We start from the raw sequence: 19,897 nt of genomic DNA, 5'->3' as shown, positions 1-19,897 counted from the left end.
TTGCAGTTTCATCTGGTGAAACAGGATTAATCACTCCAAGGCTAATCTCTTCAGGAGGAGGTTGGGTGGACAACTCCTCAAGACAGGCTGGAGGTGGGGCGGTTATGTCCTCAGTGCAAACTATTACAGAGTTATCTAGAGAAGACTCAGCATGATCTAGGGCTTCAACTTCACCCCCGACATCATTATTAATCCATATGTCACCATCCCATTTTTCAGGGTCCCACTCCTTTCCAATCAATGCCCTCACTTTAATGGCAGACAACATGCAAGATTGAGATTTCAGTTTACGTTGTAAAGTTGCTACTCTAACAATAAGATTCTGGGTCTGATTTTCAGAGATCTCAAGTCCACAGCTACAGGAAATAAGATTTTCCTTCAGGATACTCATAGAAATGTCTCCATCTTTCCCGAGGGCGCTTAAGCTTCTCATTTGAAGCCTTAAGTCCGTCCCTTCAACCCTTAATGTTGCCAGTGTATCTAACAACAACCAACCAACATCTCCATACCTCTTATTTCTACAAAACTCTATAAAGGTGTCAAAAATATTATCCCCCAGAGTCTGGCTTCGTACAAGCAAAGCATTAGGAGAATCGAATGGTGATATTTTGACTCTTTTGCCAACTCACTCCATGGATTGGGAGTGTCATTCTGATTATGGGAATCAGAGTCCTTAGTGTCTTTGAGTCCAGTCAGAGTAGAAAACCATTCATAAAAACCCATTTTTAATATTCTGTTTCTTAGGAACCACTGCTGGTACCAATATGTATTAGTTAGGGTTCTCTAGAAAAACAGAATCAACAGGGAACACTTGCAAATGTAAAATTTATAAAAGTGTCTCATGTGACCGTGGGAACGCAGAGTCCAAAATCCACAGAGTAGGCTGTGAAGCCGACGATTCCGATGGAGGGTCTGGACGAACTCCACAGGAAAGGCTCACCAGCCAAAACAGGAAGAGCCTGTCTCTTCTGAATCCTCCTTATAAGGTTTTCAGTGATTAGATTAAGTATCACTTATTGCAGAAGACATGCCCCTTGGCTGATTACAAATGGAATCAGCTGTGGATGCAGCTGACATGATCATGATTTAATTCTATGAAATGTCCTCATCACAACAGACAAGCCAGCATTTGCCCAACCACCACTTGTCCAAGTTGACACATGAAACTGACCATTACAAGGGGGAAGGAAGAAATTATACAAAACAAATTTCGGTGGCTGAGAGATTTCAAACAGAGTTGAGAGATTTTACCGGAAATTATTCTTATACATTATATAGATATCCCTTTTTAGTTTATGGTGTTCTGGAGTGGCTGGAGGGAAGTACCTGAAACGGTTTAGCTGTGTTCCAGTAGCCTTGATTCCTTGAAGATGACTGTATAAAGATATAACTTTTATAGTGTGACTCTGTGATTGTGAAAACCTTATGATGAGGCTCCTTTTATCCAGGGTATGGACAGATGAGCAAAAATATATGGATAATAAATAAATAATAGGGGGGACAAAGTATAAAATAAATTGAGTAGATGGAAATACTAGTAGTCGATGAGATGGAGGGGTAAGGGGTATGGTGTATATTGTTTTTTTTCTTTTTTTCTTTATTTCTATTTCTGGAGTGATGCAAATGTTCTAAGAAAATGATCATGGTGATGAATACACAACTATGTGATCATATTGTGAGCCATTGACTGTACACCATGTATAGAATGCATATGTGTGAAGATTTGTCAATAAAAATATATTTTTAAAAAAGAGCACAAAGAAACTCTATGGAGGTGATAAATATGATACTTATCTTGATTACTGTGATGGTTTCATGAATATATAAAGATATCAAAACTTACCAAATAGTACACATTAGGTGTTTGCAGTTTATTATATATATCTATACCTCAGTAAATTTCTTTAAAAAAAAATAGAGATAGGAAAGGTAATTAAAACTTAAGTGATATTATATTTAAATGGGTCATTTGGTAAAACAAGGTTTCAATTTTACATTTGTATTGCATTGTCTTAATTTGTTCTGGCAATACCACACAATGGGCTGGCTTAAACATGAAGCATTTATTGTCTCACGGTTTTTTAATTTTTATTTTTATATATGCTTTATGGTGGGATCACATTTCATTATTTTTCCATGTGAATATCCCGTTATTGCAGCACCATTTGGTGATTTTTGCTCATTTGTTTGCTTTGCTTGTTTGTTTGTTTGGGGGAAGTGCGTGGACCAGGAATCGAACCTGGGTCTCCTGCATGACAGGAGAGAATTCTACCACGGAACTACCCTTGTATCCCTTGTCTCATGGTTTTAAAGGATAGAAATCCAAGTCAAGATGTCAGCAAGACCATGTTTTCTCCGGTACTCGGAAACTTCTAGTGATGGAAGTCCTTTATACAGCGATGTTCTTTGTTTCCTTCTATGGTTTTCTCTGACTTCTGGCTCTACTGGTTTCCGGCTTCTAACTGACTACATCTGAGTTTCCTCTCTTTATAAGGCCTCCAATAGTACCCATTAAGATCCACCTTGACTCTTTTTGGCACATCTTAACATCTTCAAAAGGTCCTATTTACAAATGGGCTCATACCCCAGGAACAGAGATTAAGACTATGGGCATATCTTTTGTGAGGTGGATACTTCGACCTCTAATGGATATTAAACATAGCAGTGAAAAAAATATGTACATCAATTTCACAACAGAAAACACTCTCAGTTATTGTTACTTACTGTGCATATTCTATTAAGTATTTAGATAGTGAATATATTTTATCTAACTTTCCTAACAATATAATCAGGGTTAAATTTAATATATTAGATTGCTGTAACATGTAAAAAAAAACTGTATTGTTTAAAAATATTTTCTGTTTTATCGGGAGAAGATGGCGGCTTAGTAAGACGCGCGGGTCTTAGTTCCTCCTCCAGAAAAGCAACTAAAGAAACAGAAACAATACAAAACAGCTCCCGGAGTCACGACAGAGACCAAAAAAGACAGCGTACCCCATTCTGGAACGGCTGAACGGGTAGGGAGAATCCACTGCGGTGAGATACCCGAGGGGCGCACGTTTTCCCGGCTGGGGTGGCTGGCGTCTGGGGTCCCCTCCACGCACGTGGCTCCCCGGTCTGACTGGGAACATTGGATAGCGGGGCCCTCCCGTCACGCTTGGCGTCTCAGGCCAGCTGGGCAATTTGGACCGGCACTCCCCCAAGCCATGGCCAGCGACCCCCGCCTCCATGCGCGGTTTCCCGGGCCGACTGCCCTGCAGACAAACGACCGCCACGAGCGCCACCTACTGGGCAGGAAAAGAAAAACAGAGCCCAGAGATTCCACAGAAAAACCTTTCAACCAGCTGGGTCCCACACCCAGGGAGATCTGATCAAATGCCCAGACACCAGCAGAAAATAATGGATGACGCTCGGAAAATTGAAGATATGGCCCAATCAAAGGAACAAACCAATAGTTCAAATGAGATACAGGAGCTGAGACAACTAATGCTGAATATACGAACAGAAATGGAAAAACTCTTCAAAAACCAAATCAATAAATTGAGGGAGGACATGAAGAAGATATGGGCTGAACAAAAAGAAGAAATAGAAAATCTGAAAAAACAAATCACAGAACTTGTGGGAGTGAAGGACAAAGAAGAAAAAATGAAAAAATGGAAAAATCTACAATGGTAGATCTAAAGAGACAGAAGCTACAATTAGTGAACTGGAGGATGGAACAACTGAATTCCAAAAAGAAACAGAAACTATAGGGAAAAGAATGGAAAAACTTGAGCAGGGAATCAGGGAACTGAATGACAATATGAAGCGCACAAATATACGTGTTGTGGGTGTCCCAGAAGGAGAAGAGAAGGGAAAAGGAGGAGAAAAACTAATGGAAGAAATTATCACTGAAAATTTCCCAACTCTTATGAAAGACCTAAATATACAGATCCAAGAAGTGCAGCGCACCCCAAAGAGAATAGACCCAAATAGGCGTTCTCCAAGACATTTACTAGTTAGAATGTCAGAGGTCAAAGAGAAAGAGAGGATCTTGAAAGCAGCAAGAGAAAAACAATCTGTCACATACAAGGGAAACCCAATAAGACTATGTGTAGATTTCTCAGCAGAAACCATGGAAGCTAGAAGACAGTGGGATGATATATTTAAATCACTAAAAGAGAAAAACTGCCAACCAAGACTCCTATATCCAGCAAAATTGTCCTTCAAAAATGAAGGAGAAATTAAAACATTTATAGACAAAAAGTCACTGAGAGAATTTGTGACCAAGAGACCAGCTCTGCAAGAAATACTAAAGGGAGCACTAGAGTCAGACACGAAAAGACAGAAGAGAGAGGTATGGAGTAAAGTGTAGAAAAAAGGAAAATCAGATATGATATATATAATACAAAAGCCAAAATGGTAGAGGAAAATATTATCCAAACAGTAATAACACTAAAAGTTAATGGACTGAATTTCCCAATCAAAAGACATAGAATGGCAGAATGGATTCAGCTTTAAGACAAGATAAACTTATGAACCATGTAATAACATGGATGGACCTAGAGAATATTATGCTGAGTGAATCCAGCCAAAAACTAAAGGACAAATACTGTATGGTCCCACTGATGTGAACGGACATTCGAGAATAAACTTGAAATATGTCATTGGTAACAGAGTTCAGCAGGAGTTAGAAACAGGGTAAGACAATGGGTAATTGAAGCTGAAGGGATACAGACTGTGCAACAGGACTAGATACAAAAACTCAAAAATGGACAGCACAATAATACCTAATTGTAAAGTAATCATGTTAAAACACTGAATGAAGCTGCATCTGAGCTATAGGTTTTTGTTTTGTTTTGTTTTGTTTTGTTTTGATTTTACTATTATTACTTTTATTTTTTTCTCTATATTAACATTCTATATCTTTTTCGGTTATGTTGCTAGTTCTTCTAAACCAATGCAAATGTACTAAGAAATGATGATCATGCATCTATGTGATGATGTTAAGAATTAATGATTGCATGTGTAGAATGGTATGATCTCTAAATGTTGGGTTAATTTCTTTTTTTCCGTTAATTAAAAAAAAAAAAAAAGAGAAGGGATAATTGGAGATGAAGGGATACAGACTGTACAACGGGACTGGATATAAAAACTCAGAAATGGACAGCACAATACTACCCAATTGTAATGCAATTATATTAAAACACTGAATGAAGCTGCATGTGAGGTATAGGTTTTTTGTTTTTGTTTTTTTTGTTTTTTTTTCTTTCTATTATTGTTTTAATTCTTATTCTGTTGTCTTTTTATTTCTTTTTCTAAATTGATGCAAATGTACTAAGAAATGATGAATATGCAACTATGTGATGTTATTAAGAATTACTGATTGTACATGTAGATTGGAATGATTTCTAATTGTTTTGTTAATTCTTTTTTTAATTAATAAAAAAAATAATAAAAAAAATAAATAAAAATAAAAAAAAATATTTTCTGTTTTATCCATTTCAACTTCTTTTAGAAATAATTTTTTTGTTGTTTTTTTTTTGTTTTTCTGTTTTTACATGAGCAGGCACTGGGAAAAGAACCCGGGTCTCTGACATGACAGGCAAGAACTCTGCCTGCTGAGCACTCTGGCCTGCCCTAGAAATAAAATATTTTAAATGCCATTAAATACATCCTCGATAATAATACATAGTTGCATTACACTACCTAATATAGTAACTTGCACATAGTTGTTCACTAAATGTTGTTAGATGGATAATGCTTAATGTTGCTGCATGAATTCATGAAGTAAAATGTAGATAACTTTTATCTTGTAGGCCAAGTTCATTCTGTCCTAGACTATTTAAATAAAGTGGTAACAGAAATGAATTGCCTGCTTATTCTTTACTTTTGTTTAGCAGTCATTCTGTTACAACTCTGGAAAACTGTCAATGTACTCTGCTTATTCTTCATTCAAGGGTCGGCTTAATTCTAATTTAAAAATGACTGGACTTTATAAAATATTTATTTAACTATTTTATGAATGTAAGTATTTCTATCATGTGATTATTTTCAAGGATAACTAATTCTTCATATCTATTTACTAGAAAAAGAAGTTATGTGAAAATTTGTCTAAATATTTCATTTTGGTGCCTTCAACTATGCTGACCCAATATTTGTTATATAATTTTTTTTTTATTGTGCTGATTTAAAAATATAAATGCAAAATCTTTGAAAACTCTTCTTTCAACAGATAGAATCTAACACCTTTCTCCTTTGTACTTAGCAACACAGTTCTTAAGAATGGAATGTGGCAGAAGTGATGATGTGTGGTTAGGTCACAAAATACATTGTGGTTTCTTCCTTGCCCTCTCATTCAGATTACTTGTTCAGGGAAGATACCACTTGTCATGTCATAAGGACACCCAAAGCAATCCAATGGAAAGCTTCATGAGGCAAGGAACTGAGACATCCTAACAACAGCCAACAAGAAATGGAGGCCTTCTCAGCTATCTAAGATATATTGAAAGTGGATGCACTAGCCCAAGTCAAACCCAATCAAGTCTAAAATGACTGCAGTTGCAGTTGAAGCCTTGGCTGCTACCTCATAAGAGACTCTGAACAGAACCACCTAGTTAAGCCACTCTCAAATTACTGAACTGTGAAAACTATGAGATGATAAATGTTTGTTGTTTTGAGGTGTTCAATTTGGGGTAATTTGTTATGCCACAATAGGTAATAATACTATTATTAAATATTATACAGTTTTTCTCATCAAATTCATGTTGGCCACTCTTTTTAAATACTAAAGGGAATTACATGTTTAAATACATGTGTTATAAGTTTCCCAAACAAATTCAAAATTATAAACCATGGGCCATTTCAGTTCCATTATTTCAGAAAGGTTTTGGAAACTATAAGGTGACAGGACTGCCATAGTGCTTTAGAATAGCTTATTGAATGCCATGTGAATCATGAGAACAGTAATCCAGGAAGCTCTTTATGCTTTGTCTATAGTTAAAGCTGCTCTATTGATATAAAAATACTTTCCCTTTTAAGTAAAAAATAAAAGGTTATTTTAGAGCAATTAGAAAATGCAAAGTATAAAAATAAAACACATTTGCTAATCCACTGTCAAGGTATAATAATCTTATCATTTGGTACACATCTCTCTAATGCATGTGTATCATTGATTTTACAAAGTGAAATCATGTTGTACATGTTTTTAGTTTAAGATGAATATTTTCACATCATTTGTTATCCATTTATAATGTGATCTTCAAACATGCTTACTCTCAACTCAGTTCACCTCCTTCACCACTCTCACTCTAGACCACTTGTCATGAAGTTTGTCATCACTTGCCTCAGCAGCTTATTATAGCCTATTAGATAGAGAAGACTTTCCCCTTGTACCATAAAGAAGCCAGGTCAATCCTTCTAAAATATCAATCAGGTCATGTCTCTCCTTTAGTCTCAGTAAAAACCTCCACTAAATTCTTGTTTGTTATCTAGAATGCTCCAAGAGCTGTCCCCAAGCCTGCCTTTTAGCTCTCATTTCCTATTCCTTTCCCCTTTGATCACTGGCTAGCTAGCTTGTTGTCAGGGCCTTATTTATACTAAACTCTCCGTAGAAAGTTTTCTTCCAGATATCCACACATAGCTTACTTCATTCAGGTCATGGTTCAAAGGTCATTCCTAAGACAGGCCTTCCTTAACCACCAAATTTAAGTTTTCTATCACTTGCTTAATTTTTTGTTTATATATAATACTTTGTCATTACCTGACATTGCCGTATATGTTTGTTTCATTATGTGACACAATACATATCATTTAATAATTGTCCTCCTAACTAGAATGCCAGTTTAAAATGCAGGGACTTTCTATGGCTTTTTCACCACTCTGTCCCCATTGCCTGTAAAATTACCTGGCACAGGGTCAGTGCTCAATAAATATATTTTGATTAGAAGTCCTGAAACCTAGAGGGGCCGGCCTTTCCAGAACATCAGCTAGTTCTACATCCCTACCCCTTATTATTGACAGCTCCTTCCAACATGAAAAAGTTAGAATGGGCATAGCCCAAATGCCACTGAAGAGTGGGAGAAAGATCAAAGGTTATGGTGGAGTTATGCAGACAAGGTAGGTTTAACAAACGAGTATGACTGCTGAATCATTATGTTGATATTTCTTTTTGCCTACAGTATCTCAGAGCAGCTAGAAGTAAAAATCTGTGCCAAACTTTGAAATCTGTTCAACTAATTGTTACAATGTGCTTTGAAACTTATTGCTTTTTTGTAAGCATGTTATTTTTTACACACACACAAAAATTCAATTGTGATGATAAAAAAATATTTTTTCTAGTCTCTATGTTCTGGAGCAGCTAGAAGGGAAAATCTGAGATGATGGTTTTCTATTCCATGACAAACTCTGGGATCTGTCCTGTAACTACTTGTTGAAAAGTGCTTTGAAAACAATTGCTTTTTTGTCTTTGCTTTGTATATATGCTATAGTACACAATAAAAGTTTAAAAAATGCCATTACATGGTATACATACATATAGATGTACTATTTTTATATTTTATATTTCGATTCCTGCCATTTTTCCTATTATAAAAAATCTTTCCATGAACATGCATGTAAATAAATAAATGCACCCTATATTTATTTCCTAAGACTTAGCTGTCCAAAGATAAGAATGTTTTTATGGTTTTTGATATATGTTGAACTGCTCACCATCAAAATCTTATTAGGTTTTATAGCACTCCAGAAGTGAATGAGAGCTACTTTCTTCTCATATTTTATGACAATGTGTACTTTTCCTTTTAAATATTGTCATTTCAGTAGGTGAAACATGATTTATATTTGTTTTTATTCAATTACTACACTTCAGACATTTTCTTCAGGTGACTATTGCCCATTTGCATTTCTTTTTATATGAAATGTCTCTACACATCTTTTGCATATTTTCTACCTTTTTGCCTTTATTGGTAACAGTTCTTTTTATATTAATTGCTGTCTGTAACATGTAAAAACATAATTTTTCCATGTTTGTGGCTTGTCTTTCAACTTTATTTTTCCTTTTTCATTTAAAACAACAGAAATGTAAATTTTATATAGTCAAATTTATTAGTGTTTTCCTAAATGAGTTTAAACTTTGTCACTCCTAACAGTATTCTAATTCACTACCTGAAAAAAATTCATCTATTTAATCTTTCTAAAAAAGAAAATACATTTTACAGTTGGAATTTATTTGGGAGTAAGCTCTTGACTAGTTACCCACTTGTCCTCCTTTAATACTTCATGCTTTCTCCACTGATGTGGATGTGAAATTGTGGGATGTCACTATTTTTAAATTAAAAGCACACATACACACACTTAGGCCGTCTTCCCCTTCTTCTTTTAATAAACAATAATTTTAGGACTTGAGCCAATCTCATCCTTGGAACCACCATTCCAAAGTGACAGAAATATATGTATATATAAAGATACCAGACTCAGTATCAGATTTGGTATTAGTCACTCAGTAATTTGGTAGTAGCTCTCAAGTAATACCAGGTATGTATATTGAGAGCCTCATCCCAACTCAATTTAGTTTAAGGATGTCAAGCCTTTCAAAATGAAATTGCCTATGACTTCAATTTAAAATTGAAGTTCGCGTCTGGAAGATTGTGAATAGTGTGTCAGCGTTCTCTTCCGAACCCCTTCGGAATCCTGGGCTTGCGGTGGGTAAGAAGAGACGCAGGAGGAACCCATGGAAGGCTCGGTCAGAACCAAAGGAGAGCTCTGTCTCAAGAATCCATGAAGCTCAGGAAAACAGGTAGTAGGCGCGGCTCGCCCCAGAATTCCTTTTAATTTTTCAGCCAGGGTCCCGATTTCGAAAGATATTGCTGGGATCTTATTGCACCAGAAAAAAATAGTACAGAAAACTATTTGTAGTTGTTTTGTAGCTTTAAAACAACAAAAATACGTAAATCCTAAATTCTGGAGGATACTTTTGTCTTCGCGTGGGAGGATCCTTTCTCCTTCGACGTCCACTTTCCTAGCTGCTTGCTCCAGTCGTCCATAGCATCCGTGGGTCGAACCAGATCTCTCAGATTTTGTTCAAAAATTTAAGTGCGAGAAACAAATTAGGGGGAAAGTAACTAACACCCCGCAACTGTAACCTAATCCTTAGGCGAATGAGGCCCCACCAGTGAAGACAGAAAAGACTTAAATCTTGATCGCGCGTGTGTGTGTGTGTTGGTGGGGGCGGGCACTTCTGGCCGAGATCACCCGGTCAAGTTCACCAGCGCGTTATGACCTCTCACAGAGACACTTTATTCGATCTCCTCCCATCCAGGCCGCACCTCCCACCCGTCTTTACAGCGTGTCTTGGGTACCGCGTTGTATTAACCCCGGATTATCTTCCCACCTCCTCCCTAATGATGGCAAAGTTTTAGGAGTTGGTGCCAGGTTGCCGCCGCGTCTCCCAGGCAACCGTGAAGCTAGCGGTCACCGGAAGAGGCTACGATCACGTGCATCCAGAACATCCGGGTTTGCAATGTGACTTCCGGTTGTCAGAATTCCCCTAACGAGGTGAGGGCCTCGAAGGAGCTGTGCGGCTCGAGGTCGCCGTGGTCCGGGTGGTGCTGGGCCCCTGGAGCGCTCGCCTCGTTCTGTCTCGGCTGCGATGCATCCACGACGGCCGGACGGATTTGATGGCTTGGGCTACCGGGGTGGCGCCCGGGACGAGCAGGGCTTTGGAGGCAGCGGCGCTTTCCCCGCAAGGTCCTTCAGCACTTCCTCGGACCTGAGCCACTGGGTAACCACTCCTCCGGACATCCCGGGCAGTCGCAACCTGCACTGGGGCGAGAAGAGCCCGCCCTACGCCCCTCCAGTTGCGTCTACCCCGCTCGAGGGGCCAGTAGAGGAACTCTTTCCCGGTAGCGGCGGCGGCGGCGTGCGGGGACAGAGCAGCGGTGAGGGGAATGGGGTCTCAGGAAGGGGTGGGTAGGGTGGCGGAGCCGCAGATCGCGGCCTGCAAACCCAGGAAGCCGAGCGGAGAGAGCTGCCTCCGACCCTTTCTCGGCCTTTTGCGTGCCACACCCTCTGCCCTCCTCGCGCCCTCTTCCTCACACAAACGTTTTCTCCGGATCACCTCCAAAAAAGACACCTGTCCTACCACGGGGTGGATGGTAGGACTTCTGAGCAATTTTGGCAGATTACAGCCCATGGCCTGAGACAGCAAAGAAGGAAATAGGGTTATTTGCTATTTGCTCGGAATCATGTGAAGAATATTTAATTCGTTTTGACGGCAAAGTTTGTTTCTTTGATATTTGTTTATTCATTTATTTTATTTTTAGCTTTGTGTTCTGAAAAGAGAAGAGGATTTTCAGCATAGGGACACTTGTGTTCAAACCTCGCTGTCTACCACTTACAAGCTGAGCGACTTTAAGTGAATTTCTTCTGTGAGCTCCCAATTTTTTCTTCTCTAAGACAGATAGAATAATAACTCAGGGCTTTGTGAGTACTAAGTAGAAGGAGTTGTGAGTGGTGAATGCCCAGTGCAGTATGTGGCACACACTTTAAAGTATTCATTTTCTTTTCCATTTTATTCGTAGGAGTAGTGTCTGTTTTCCCGTTTCACCTCTTGTACTTTCCTTCTTCAGACCTAAAAACTCCACTGAAGAGTTAGAAACTTTGATACAATTTTAAGATATGGCCAGAATCAAGACATAATTATTCCCTGTAGGAAACCTGTATTTCAATTGCAACGCTGTTTTCTAAATATTCTCAACTTTTTTTGTTAATTCATAAAGTGAAAATAATGCCTGCCTCTTCCCATTCTCTTGAAATTGTTAGAATAATAGATGACTGATATCATTAACTATTAAATATATGCCAGACCTCAATTTTATTCTCATTTCCTTGATTTTGACTTGGAAGTACATTGAAATTATTTATTTGTGGGAGAAATGGACTTTAAACATCATCCAGTAAGCAATTGAGAATATGAAGGAGGATCATCGACTGACTTACTGCCACAGAACAAACTTTTTACTCTTACCTAGTTTTCTTTCATTTGTGTTATACTGATCCCAAAAGACTACTGGAAAGCTTTTATAACTTATAAATTAAATACCTGAAAATGCACACACAATTACTACCCAATTATCTTCTAGGGCAGTAAAGCATATGTCTTTTTGTTTTCATGAATTATGCTTTCATGACAATAAGAAGGCATCCATTAATAAAACTAGGTTTTTTTGTTTTTTGGGGCAGTAATTAAGAGGCTGGTGAGTGTAACTTTGCAAGAAAGATAGAGCCTGAAAGACTTACACTTATTAAAAATAATAAGCTTCCTAATGCCTTTCAGAAAAAATCAGCAGAATATTCTGTTAGTATTAGGGGTTGATCTATAAATACAAAATAGGAAAATCTGAAAAGATGAAAGCCCTTAACTGTGCAAAAACTTTCTGTGACTCTCTTGTATATTTTTCAAGGCAGAAATGAACCAAAGTTTCCCCAGCAATATGCTTACATGGCCTTGTTCTGATTTTAAGGGAATAGTGAGAGCATTGCTTTATTTGAAAGTGCAGAGATAGAAAATTCCTTGTGAATATTTCATTATAGCTGAAATTTAATGTGTTATTTCACCATTATTATTTTGGGTTCTTTAGTCAAGGGGAAAGATTTTTCCATTTTGCATAGAATATTTCTAGCTGTAAATTTCTCCAGAAATGCCATCAGCTATAGCACATATATCCTAGTTAGTAATGTGCAACAGAGACAAATATTTAAATCTTGGAGAGACAGGGAAGAAGAAAACTGTATTTACCCACTACATACTCTTTCAAGTTAATATTTACAGGTGTTTTACTTGAGATTATTGGTTAACATAGGTGGTCTCCACCGTACCAGTGAATAGGTAGTTTTACAATTTGGGAGTAAAGTTTTTGGTGTTATCAGTCAGGGCCTTTCATGGCAAAAAATTTAAAACCATTTGTAATCAAAAGTTGAAAATTGTTAACCTTTAGGTTCTACCTGCGGTCCTGTTTAGTTTGACCCACACAATGTTTTAATGTTTTTTGAAATAGTTTTCAATGTTTAAAGATTGGAAGATTTTATATAAAAATGTGAACATGCTTTTAGAACAATTGAAGCATAGAAACTCTTGGCACACACTCTCACATGGCAACAATGAGTTGGAGCTACAGAGTGGTTGTACTTTTGCAAGGTCTTTATACCTTGTAAGTTATCACAAGCCTCAATAGAGTATTTCACTTATTTGGATTACCTTCCTTGTGCATAGCAGAATTTGACGTTGAGATTTGGGGTTTAACAAAACAGCCTGTTAATAAAAGGAAAGAATTTTTTCTACAGTAAACCTAAACATTGGTTATGAGTACTCATATCCCTTCTCTTTTAGAGCAGTTGAATAGATTTGCTGGATTTGGTATTGGACTTGCAAGGTAATGTTTTATTTAAAGATATTTTATCTAACTTTTTATTTAAAGTTTTTTCTTTAATTTATAATGTTTAATGATTAGTATTGCTTTCATTAGGAATATTCTTAGGAACAGTAGATTAAATATTGATTATTATTTTGAAGACCAATGATCATTATGTAAAATCTATAACTTGAATTTTTTTCCCAGAAAGCATAGAGAATAATCATACAATTTTATAATTACAAAATCATTGTGTATGGAATATAGTAATTTCTTTATTCCTAATAATCAATTTTGTTAAGGAAATTCTTCAGCCTTGACTGTTGTGATCTTCAGTGAATACCAGTTCAAAAATTACTGGAAATACCCAAGGCTCACATTTCATGCTAGAGTGACTGTCAGTTTTTTAAACATTTCAATCAAGAAAAAATTGACTTTATTTGCATAATTAAATGTTAGAATGTTAGTATCAATGGAAATAAAACTTGTGTATTAAAGTTTTTCTTTCTATTAGAGTTAATTTGTCTTTAGCCTCACTGTTTATACTTAATGAACTTTTGTTCATTTGCTATATTAGGATTACATATGTATGTGTGTCTGTGTGCATGTGCACCCATAAGTCACTATTAGTGCCTTAAGCCCACAGCTGTAGGACATTTAAGCCCATTTTTTAGTGAATGTTTTCAGAAGATATATTTAATACATAAAATAGTAGTTGATTAATATGATCAGTAAAAACTCTAACTTAAGTGCAGAGTATATCAAAATCAAAATTGATATGTGTAGAACAGATGGCTCTGCTAATAGGAACTTTGTTTCTAGGACATCTTCTGAAAGCAAAGGAGAAGGGCATATAAAATATCTGAGAAAGGAGCACATGGAGATCTAGCTTTGTCTTTTACTATAGATGTTAACATTATATATTGCTCCACTTGGTTACCAGTTTACAGATCTGTCTTTAGTTCTTTTCATATTGAACTTTTTACTAGTGAAATGCTTTTGCACACATCTGTAAATGTTTTTAAAAACCTTTTTAATTGGCAGTGGAAAATAAAAAATTGCATGATTCTTCAGGCAAGAATAATTTGGTTACATATATCTATGTTGTAAATTAAATTTGGCTGTTATATGTTATATGTATATGTGTGTCATACACACATGTATAAAAATTATTTTTATAGCCTCTTTACAGAAAATGTACTGGCCCATCCTTGCATTGTTCTACGCCGCCAATGCCAGGTAAGTGTAATTTCTAAGATGTTTTAAAACTCACGCTAACCCTGATTTGAAGTATAAACCCAAATAGCATGAGATTGTATAACCACTTGTTCTGCGTAAAATGTTTCAAAATTTTTATCACTTATCAAACTTTTTGGTCTCAAGACCTCTTTAACATCTTAAAAATGATTGAGGACCCAGATAACTTTCATTTATGATTTTTTATTAATATTTGCCATATCAAAAATTAAAACAGGAAATTTTAAAATATTTATTTGATACATTAAAAATAATAAAATATATTAACAAATAATGTTTTATGAAAAATAATTTAATGTTGCATTAGAGACAGCTAGATTATCATGTCTACTTCTGCAGTCAATCTGTTAGCAGCAGGTGTTTTTGAAAGAAACACGAAAGTTATAGTTGAGTAAAGGAGGAGTATACCCTTTAGATAATCATTGTTATTCTTTGATACTACTGTGATAATAAATGGTAGTTTCTTAAAAAAAAAAAAAGCAGTGTGAAATCTGAAAGCACGTCAATGACCTTTTTGGTTAATCGATGAACTTTTTATGCTCTGTTACATTAAAATTATCTCTTGAATGTTTTTTTTGTTATATAGATCTTCCAAATGTTAAGACATATGATTATACAATCTTAAAAAAATCACCTTCATTAAAATCATTAAAAATCACCTCCATTAAAATCACCATCAGTATTACCAGAAAAGTGTTGAAGTATTGGGAAGCTCTTTATGATGGATACAAGTTTTCCAAAATTCTCATTTTTGCTTGAAAACTCATATTTATCATTGGCTGCAAATGCTATTGATTGTTGTTTTTTATTGACAATCTTACTTTTGTTCATTTTCAAGAAAATGTCTTTGCCCAACTGTGAATAACTAGTTTGTCAGTTTTTTTTTTTAAAAAAACAAAAATGTTATTCCATAACAAAAGTGGTTAGTTCAGCTTAGAACTCAGTCGTAAAGTGCTTTTCCTCAAGAAAGCTACCTTATTTTCTTATGCAACAATGGCTGAGATATTATAAGATGAATAATTTGGACTGCTTCATCAAGGACATTCTTAAGTGAAAATGGTTTTCCCCACCCTCCCATGACTAAGTGGATTGAAGTAAAGAATATAATAAGTACAGAAATACGGTTTGATGTCATTGCCTTGATTTGTGCAAAGGATCCAGGAGTTTTACCCACCAATTCTTTTTTTACCATCAGTGAAAATGTCAACACAATGAAAAAAAGGCAAATGATGCCTTAGTATCATTAAGAAAGTAATTTTTGGCTTTTTTTAAAAGGGGTAATGTGGTCCTTGGGGTTCAGTAGATCACACTGCTCTACTATAATATAACTAACTTTAGAGTTAGAAAAGATGTAAATTGTTACAAATTTGACTATTCATGCTTAGCACTGAAAAAATAAATTTATGTAGATAAACAGCTGTTTAAATACTATAGATAGTTCATATGCCCCAAAACATATTCTAGACATCTGTTTTACATTGTGGCAATATACATTGTGAACCAGTGTATGTATATATATGAGTAATTTAAACACTGTTTGTGAAATAATACCTTTAGAATGTGTGATACACATTTCACTTAATAGATATTGGTTCTGGGCTATTTAACTGATTTCACAATTCATCAATTAGTTGCAGCCTATAGTTTGAAAAATGCTTGCCTAAAATAAGCATGAGTTGGGAGGCATGAATTTCCTGTTTCCTGAGTACTTAGTTCTTATATGTTAAATGGTATCAGCATTTTGCCACACTGAATGTAATTTTGGTTTAAGGAAACATAAATATTAAACAAGACTTTCATTAGTGTATATTCTACTTCACTAAATATATTATACATAAATCTTCAGGATACTGTACTTTTAATAGGTGATTCAAAGTGCTTATGCATAATTTGTACTAACTTTGGAATTTAACTTTTGTTTATACTGTGATGCCACTGCGTACCTTTCATGGCCTTGTTATTTCTTCACAAAACAATAGCAGAAAACATTCACAAAATATCTTCTTAACAGGTTAATTACCATGCCCGGAATTATCATCTCACTCCATTTACAGTCATCAATATTATGTACAGCTTTAACAAAACTCAGGTGAGAATTATTCTGTAGGTTCTATCAAAGTTATATATAAGCCATTTGGGCATAATAATAATTAAAGTTAGAATAATTCCTTTTACTCTGGCTAATGAAATATCTTAACTCTTCTACTAAAATTAATGTAAGATGGTAATGGTTATCTTTTTGAATCTTCCAAAATTTCATTTAAGTAGTTCAGCAAAAGCTGCAAAGAGCTATATTAAGCTCTGAGAACATAGCAGCAAGTAAAAAAGGTAATGTCTCTGCTATCAAAAGGCATATAGGTTAGTTACAGAGACAGAAATTTAAACATAAGATTGTGGTGGTACAATGTTAGAGATATAAAAATGCTGTCAGAAATAGGAGAGAAGTACCTTATCAAAACTGGAAATGGGGACAGGGTATGATTAGAAAACACTTTGGGAGGAATGGTCACCCGAGCTGTGTCCTTATTGTCAATGAGTCTACTTCTTAATGATGAAGGCAGAGGAAAGGTATTTGAAGTAGAACACGTGCAAAGGTATAAAAGAGAGGATACAGTGTTTAGGGGTCGCATTTAATGCAGCCCAGTGGGAGCTTGGAGCAGGGGTTGAGTAATAAGAGAAGGATGTGAAAGAACCTAGAGAAATAGGCAGGGTCCAGATCATAAAGAGCTTTATAAGATCTTCATACTAAATCTTAAAACCTTCCCAAGAAGCATTGAAAATTTTTTAGCAGTGACTAAAGTATCATGAACGAACTTGGATTGTTTGGCAATATCTATCAAAATCTGTTAATTCCTCTTCTAGGAAGTCATCCCATTTAGATGTGTGTGTGTGTGTGTGTGTGTGTGTATACAAACATGTATATACAAAGATGTCATTGTGGTATTGCTTATAATAATGATATTGGAAACTATGTCCATCAGTAGGATTCTGGTAAAATAAATTATGTTTATATACTGAAACGTGTAGCTGTGATAAATAAGACAATAGCTCTGCGTGTGCTGATCCAGGATATGGAATATTCTTGATGATATTTGTTACATTCAGGAAAATACATATAGTAAGCTACCACCTGTTAAAAATGAACGAAACAAAAACCCTTATATATCTGTACATACTCACAGAGATTTATTTGTTTATGTGTAGAATTATCTCTGAAGGATAAATTGGAAGCTATTGCCAGGGGACTAGGGTATAAAGGAGGCAGACTTTTCGCCTGTTATCTATTGTTTCTTTTGATTTTTACTGTGTGTATCTCTTATTTGTTAATAACATTTAGATAAATAAATAAGTATAGGAATATCATTGATGATATTTGAAAAGGGGCAATACTAGAGATAGTAAGACTGTCATGATATTGTCAAACTGATATAAATAAAGGTGTAAGGGTGGAGAAAAGGGGATGGATTTATAAGAGATTATGATTAGAATTGATAGGATTCAGTGACTGTTAGATATAAAGAATAGGCGAGGTATCCTCAGTACATATGGTTTGGACACTGGTATGACAAAACTGTTGTCTAGGGAGATTAGAAATATAACAGAGAAAGAAAGATTTGGTGTGGGAAGGGGTAAGAAGTGTGTTTGGTAACTTACCTGTGGTTAGGTAAAATTTGAGGTAATTATTGGTTCTTCTAAGAGAGGACTAGTAGGGACTTGAATATGTAGATGTAGTAATCTGGAAAGAAGTCAGGTCTGAAGCCACGGTTAGGGGTATTTAGTTGATTGGTGTTTTCATCTTGTCCCCAATGTAGGCCATACAACAAACCTTAAAATGAGACAAGAAATTGATTTAGTTGTAATTCTCTACTAAGATTTCCTTTAGAGTAATATTTTATTGGAAAATATCAGTAAACATTAAATATAAAATTTTATTAAGAACTTTTTTACATGTCTTACATTTAAGTGTTAACAGAAATAACAATGAATTTTGTTCATTTTAGGGACCAAGAGCCCTTTGGAAAGGAATGGGTAGTACGTTTATTGTCCAGGGAATCACACTTGGAGCAGAAGGAATAATCAGTGAATTCACACCTTTGCCAAGGTACCTTTCTGGCATTTTTTCAATATTAGCTTAATTTTAAAGATGAAGAAAGGTCTGAACTATGGAACAGAGTAAGAATGGGGTAAAGCCGTATAGATATTTCTGAAGTGTAATTGATGATAAATACTGATAGATTATGTGTGAGAGTTAGGAAGAGCAAATTTTCAGCAGTGATGAAATTTCTAAATGAGGAAACCTTAACTGAAATCGATAATTCATGAAGAATATGTTGAAGGGAGAGGAAGATAAGGAATTTAACTTTCAATAAGCGAAGTTTGAGATTCCTATAAGACCCCTAGGGGAAACATGTCTAATAAGTGGTTAGAGGCATGGATCACTTTTAGAGGAAGTTTGATTCTGGAGGCATAGCTTTAAATGTTGTAGCATAGAAGTGGCAGTTGAAACATAGGAATGGATGAAATTATCTGGAGAGTGTAGACTAAAAGTCATAAAGTGAACCAAGGACAATTCTTGGCTACGTGTTTATTTGTATATTGGAAAGGGGGAGTTAAAGAGGATAGTAAAATACACCGACCAATAAAATTGAAAAAGAACAGTAAGATATAGGAGAATAGTATCTTAGAAGCCAAGAGATGGGAAAGTTAAAATTGTAGATAACATCTAGAGGAAGAGGGTAGGAAAATTGGGGAAATTTACTTCTGGGTTTCTGTTTTCTTTGTGAAACAGGGTCAAGGTAATTTGTTGAAAAAAGGATGAACATTGGGGTTTTAGTAGAAAAACGTGAGGAGAATGATAGCATTTTGAACAGCTACAATTTAGGGTAACAAAAAAGGGAATCTTACAAGAAATATAGGAAAAGAATGTTAATAGATAATATTGGAAATCATAAATTTGTGTAAGTGTTATTTGGCATGACTGATTTTTTATAGCAGCGCTGTATCACAGGAATAGTATTTAGTAGACTGGTTGGTTAATCCAAAATTGGCCTCTATCAGGATGGATTATTTGGATTGACAAAGAAGTGAGATAATTGAAGGTAGAGCTGCTGATTTCTCACATGTCATCAATCTTGGGATTTACTCTTTGTACAGAAGGAAAAGGAACCAGGAGAAACTGATAAGCTTTTTTACCAAGGTGATGGCTTTCAAAGGAACTCATAGTCTTAAAGTTCCTTTAATCCAGTTTTTCT

General features: G+C 35.6%; 1 protein-coding gene across 4 annotated transcripts in view; it reads left to right on the top strand.

Moving 5' to 3' along the window:
- Positions 1 to 19,897, top strand: part of SLC25A46 (solute carrier family 25 member 46) — a 198,499-nt gene that overhangs the window by 149,778 nt on the left and 28,824 nt on the right. For 2 of the 4 annotated variants that reach the window (XM_077139003.1, XM_077139004.1), the window contains exons 1-6: positions 9,667 to 9,775; positions 10,298 to 10,916; positions 13,367 to 13,409; positions 14,570 to 14,627; positions 16,657 to 16,734; positions 18,647 to 18,747. In XM_077139003.1, the coding sequence (XP_076995118.1) occupies positions 10,628 to 10,916; positions 13,367 to 13,409; positions 14,570 to 14,627; positions 16,657 to 16,734; positions 18,647 to 18,747 (569 nt within the window). In that variant the 5' untranslated portion in view covers positions 9,667 to 9,775; positions 10,298 to 10,627. Of the gene's footprint in view, positions 1 to 9,666; positions 9,776 to 10,297; positions 10,917 to 13,366; positions 13,410 to 14,569; positions 14,628 to 16,656; positions 16,735 to 18,646; positions 18,748 to 19,897 lie in introns of those variants that run through there. The other 2 variants (XM_077139005.1, XM_077139006.1) reach the window with 2 other exon arrangements.

This window comes from Tamandua tetradactyla, chromosome 21 (genome assembly GCF_023851605.1).
Source record: "Tamandua tetradactyla isolate mTamTet1 chromosome 21, mTamTet1.pri, whole genome shotgun sequence".
Classification (NCBI taxonomy): domain Eukaryota; kingdom Metazoa; phylum Chordata; class Mammalia; order Pilosa; family Myrmecophagidae; genus Tamandua; species Tamandua tetradactyla.
The sequence above is the reverse complement of the archived record's forward strand: the minus strand, read 5'-3'. Positions and strand labels throughout refer to the sequence as shown.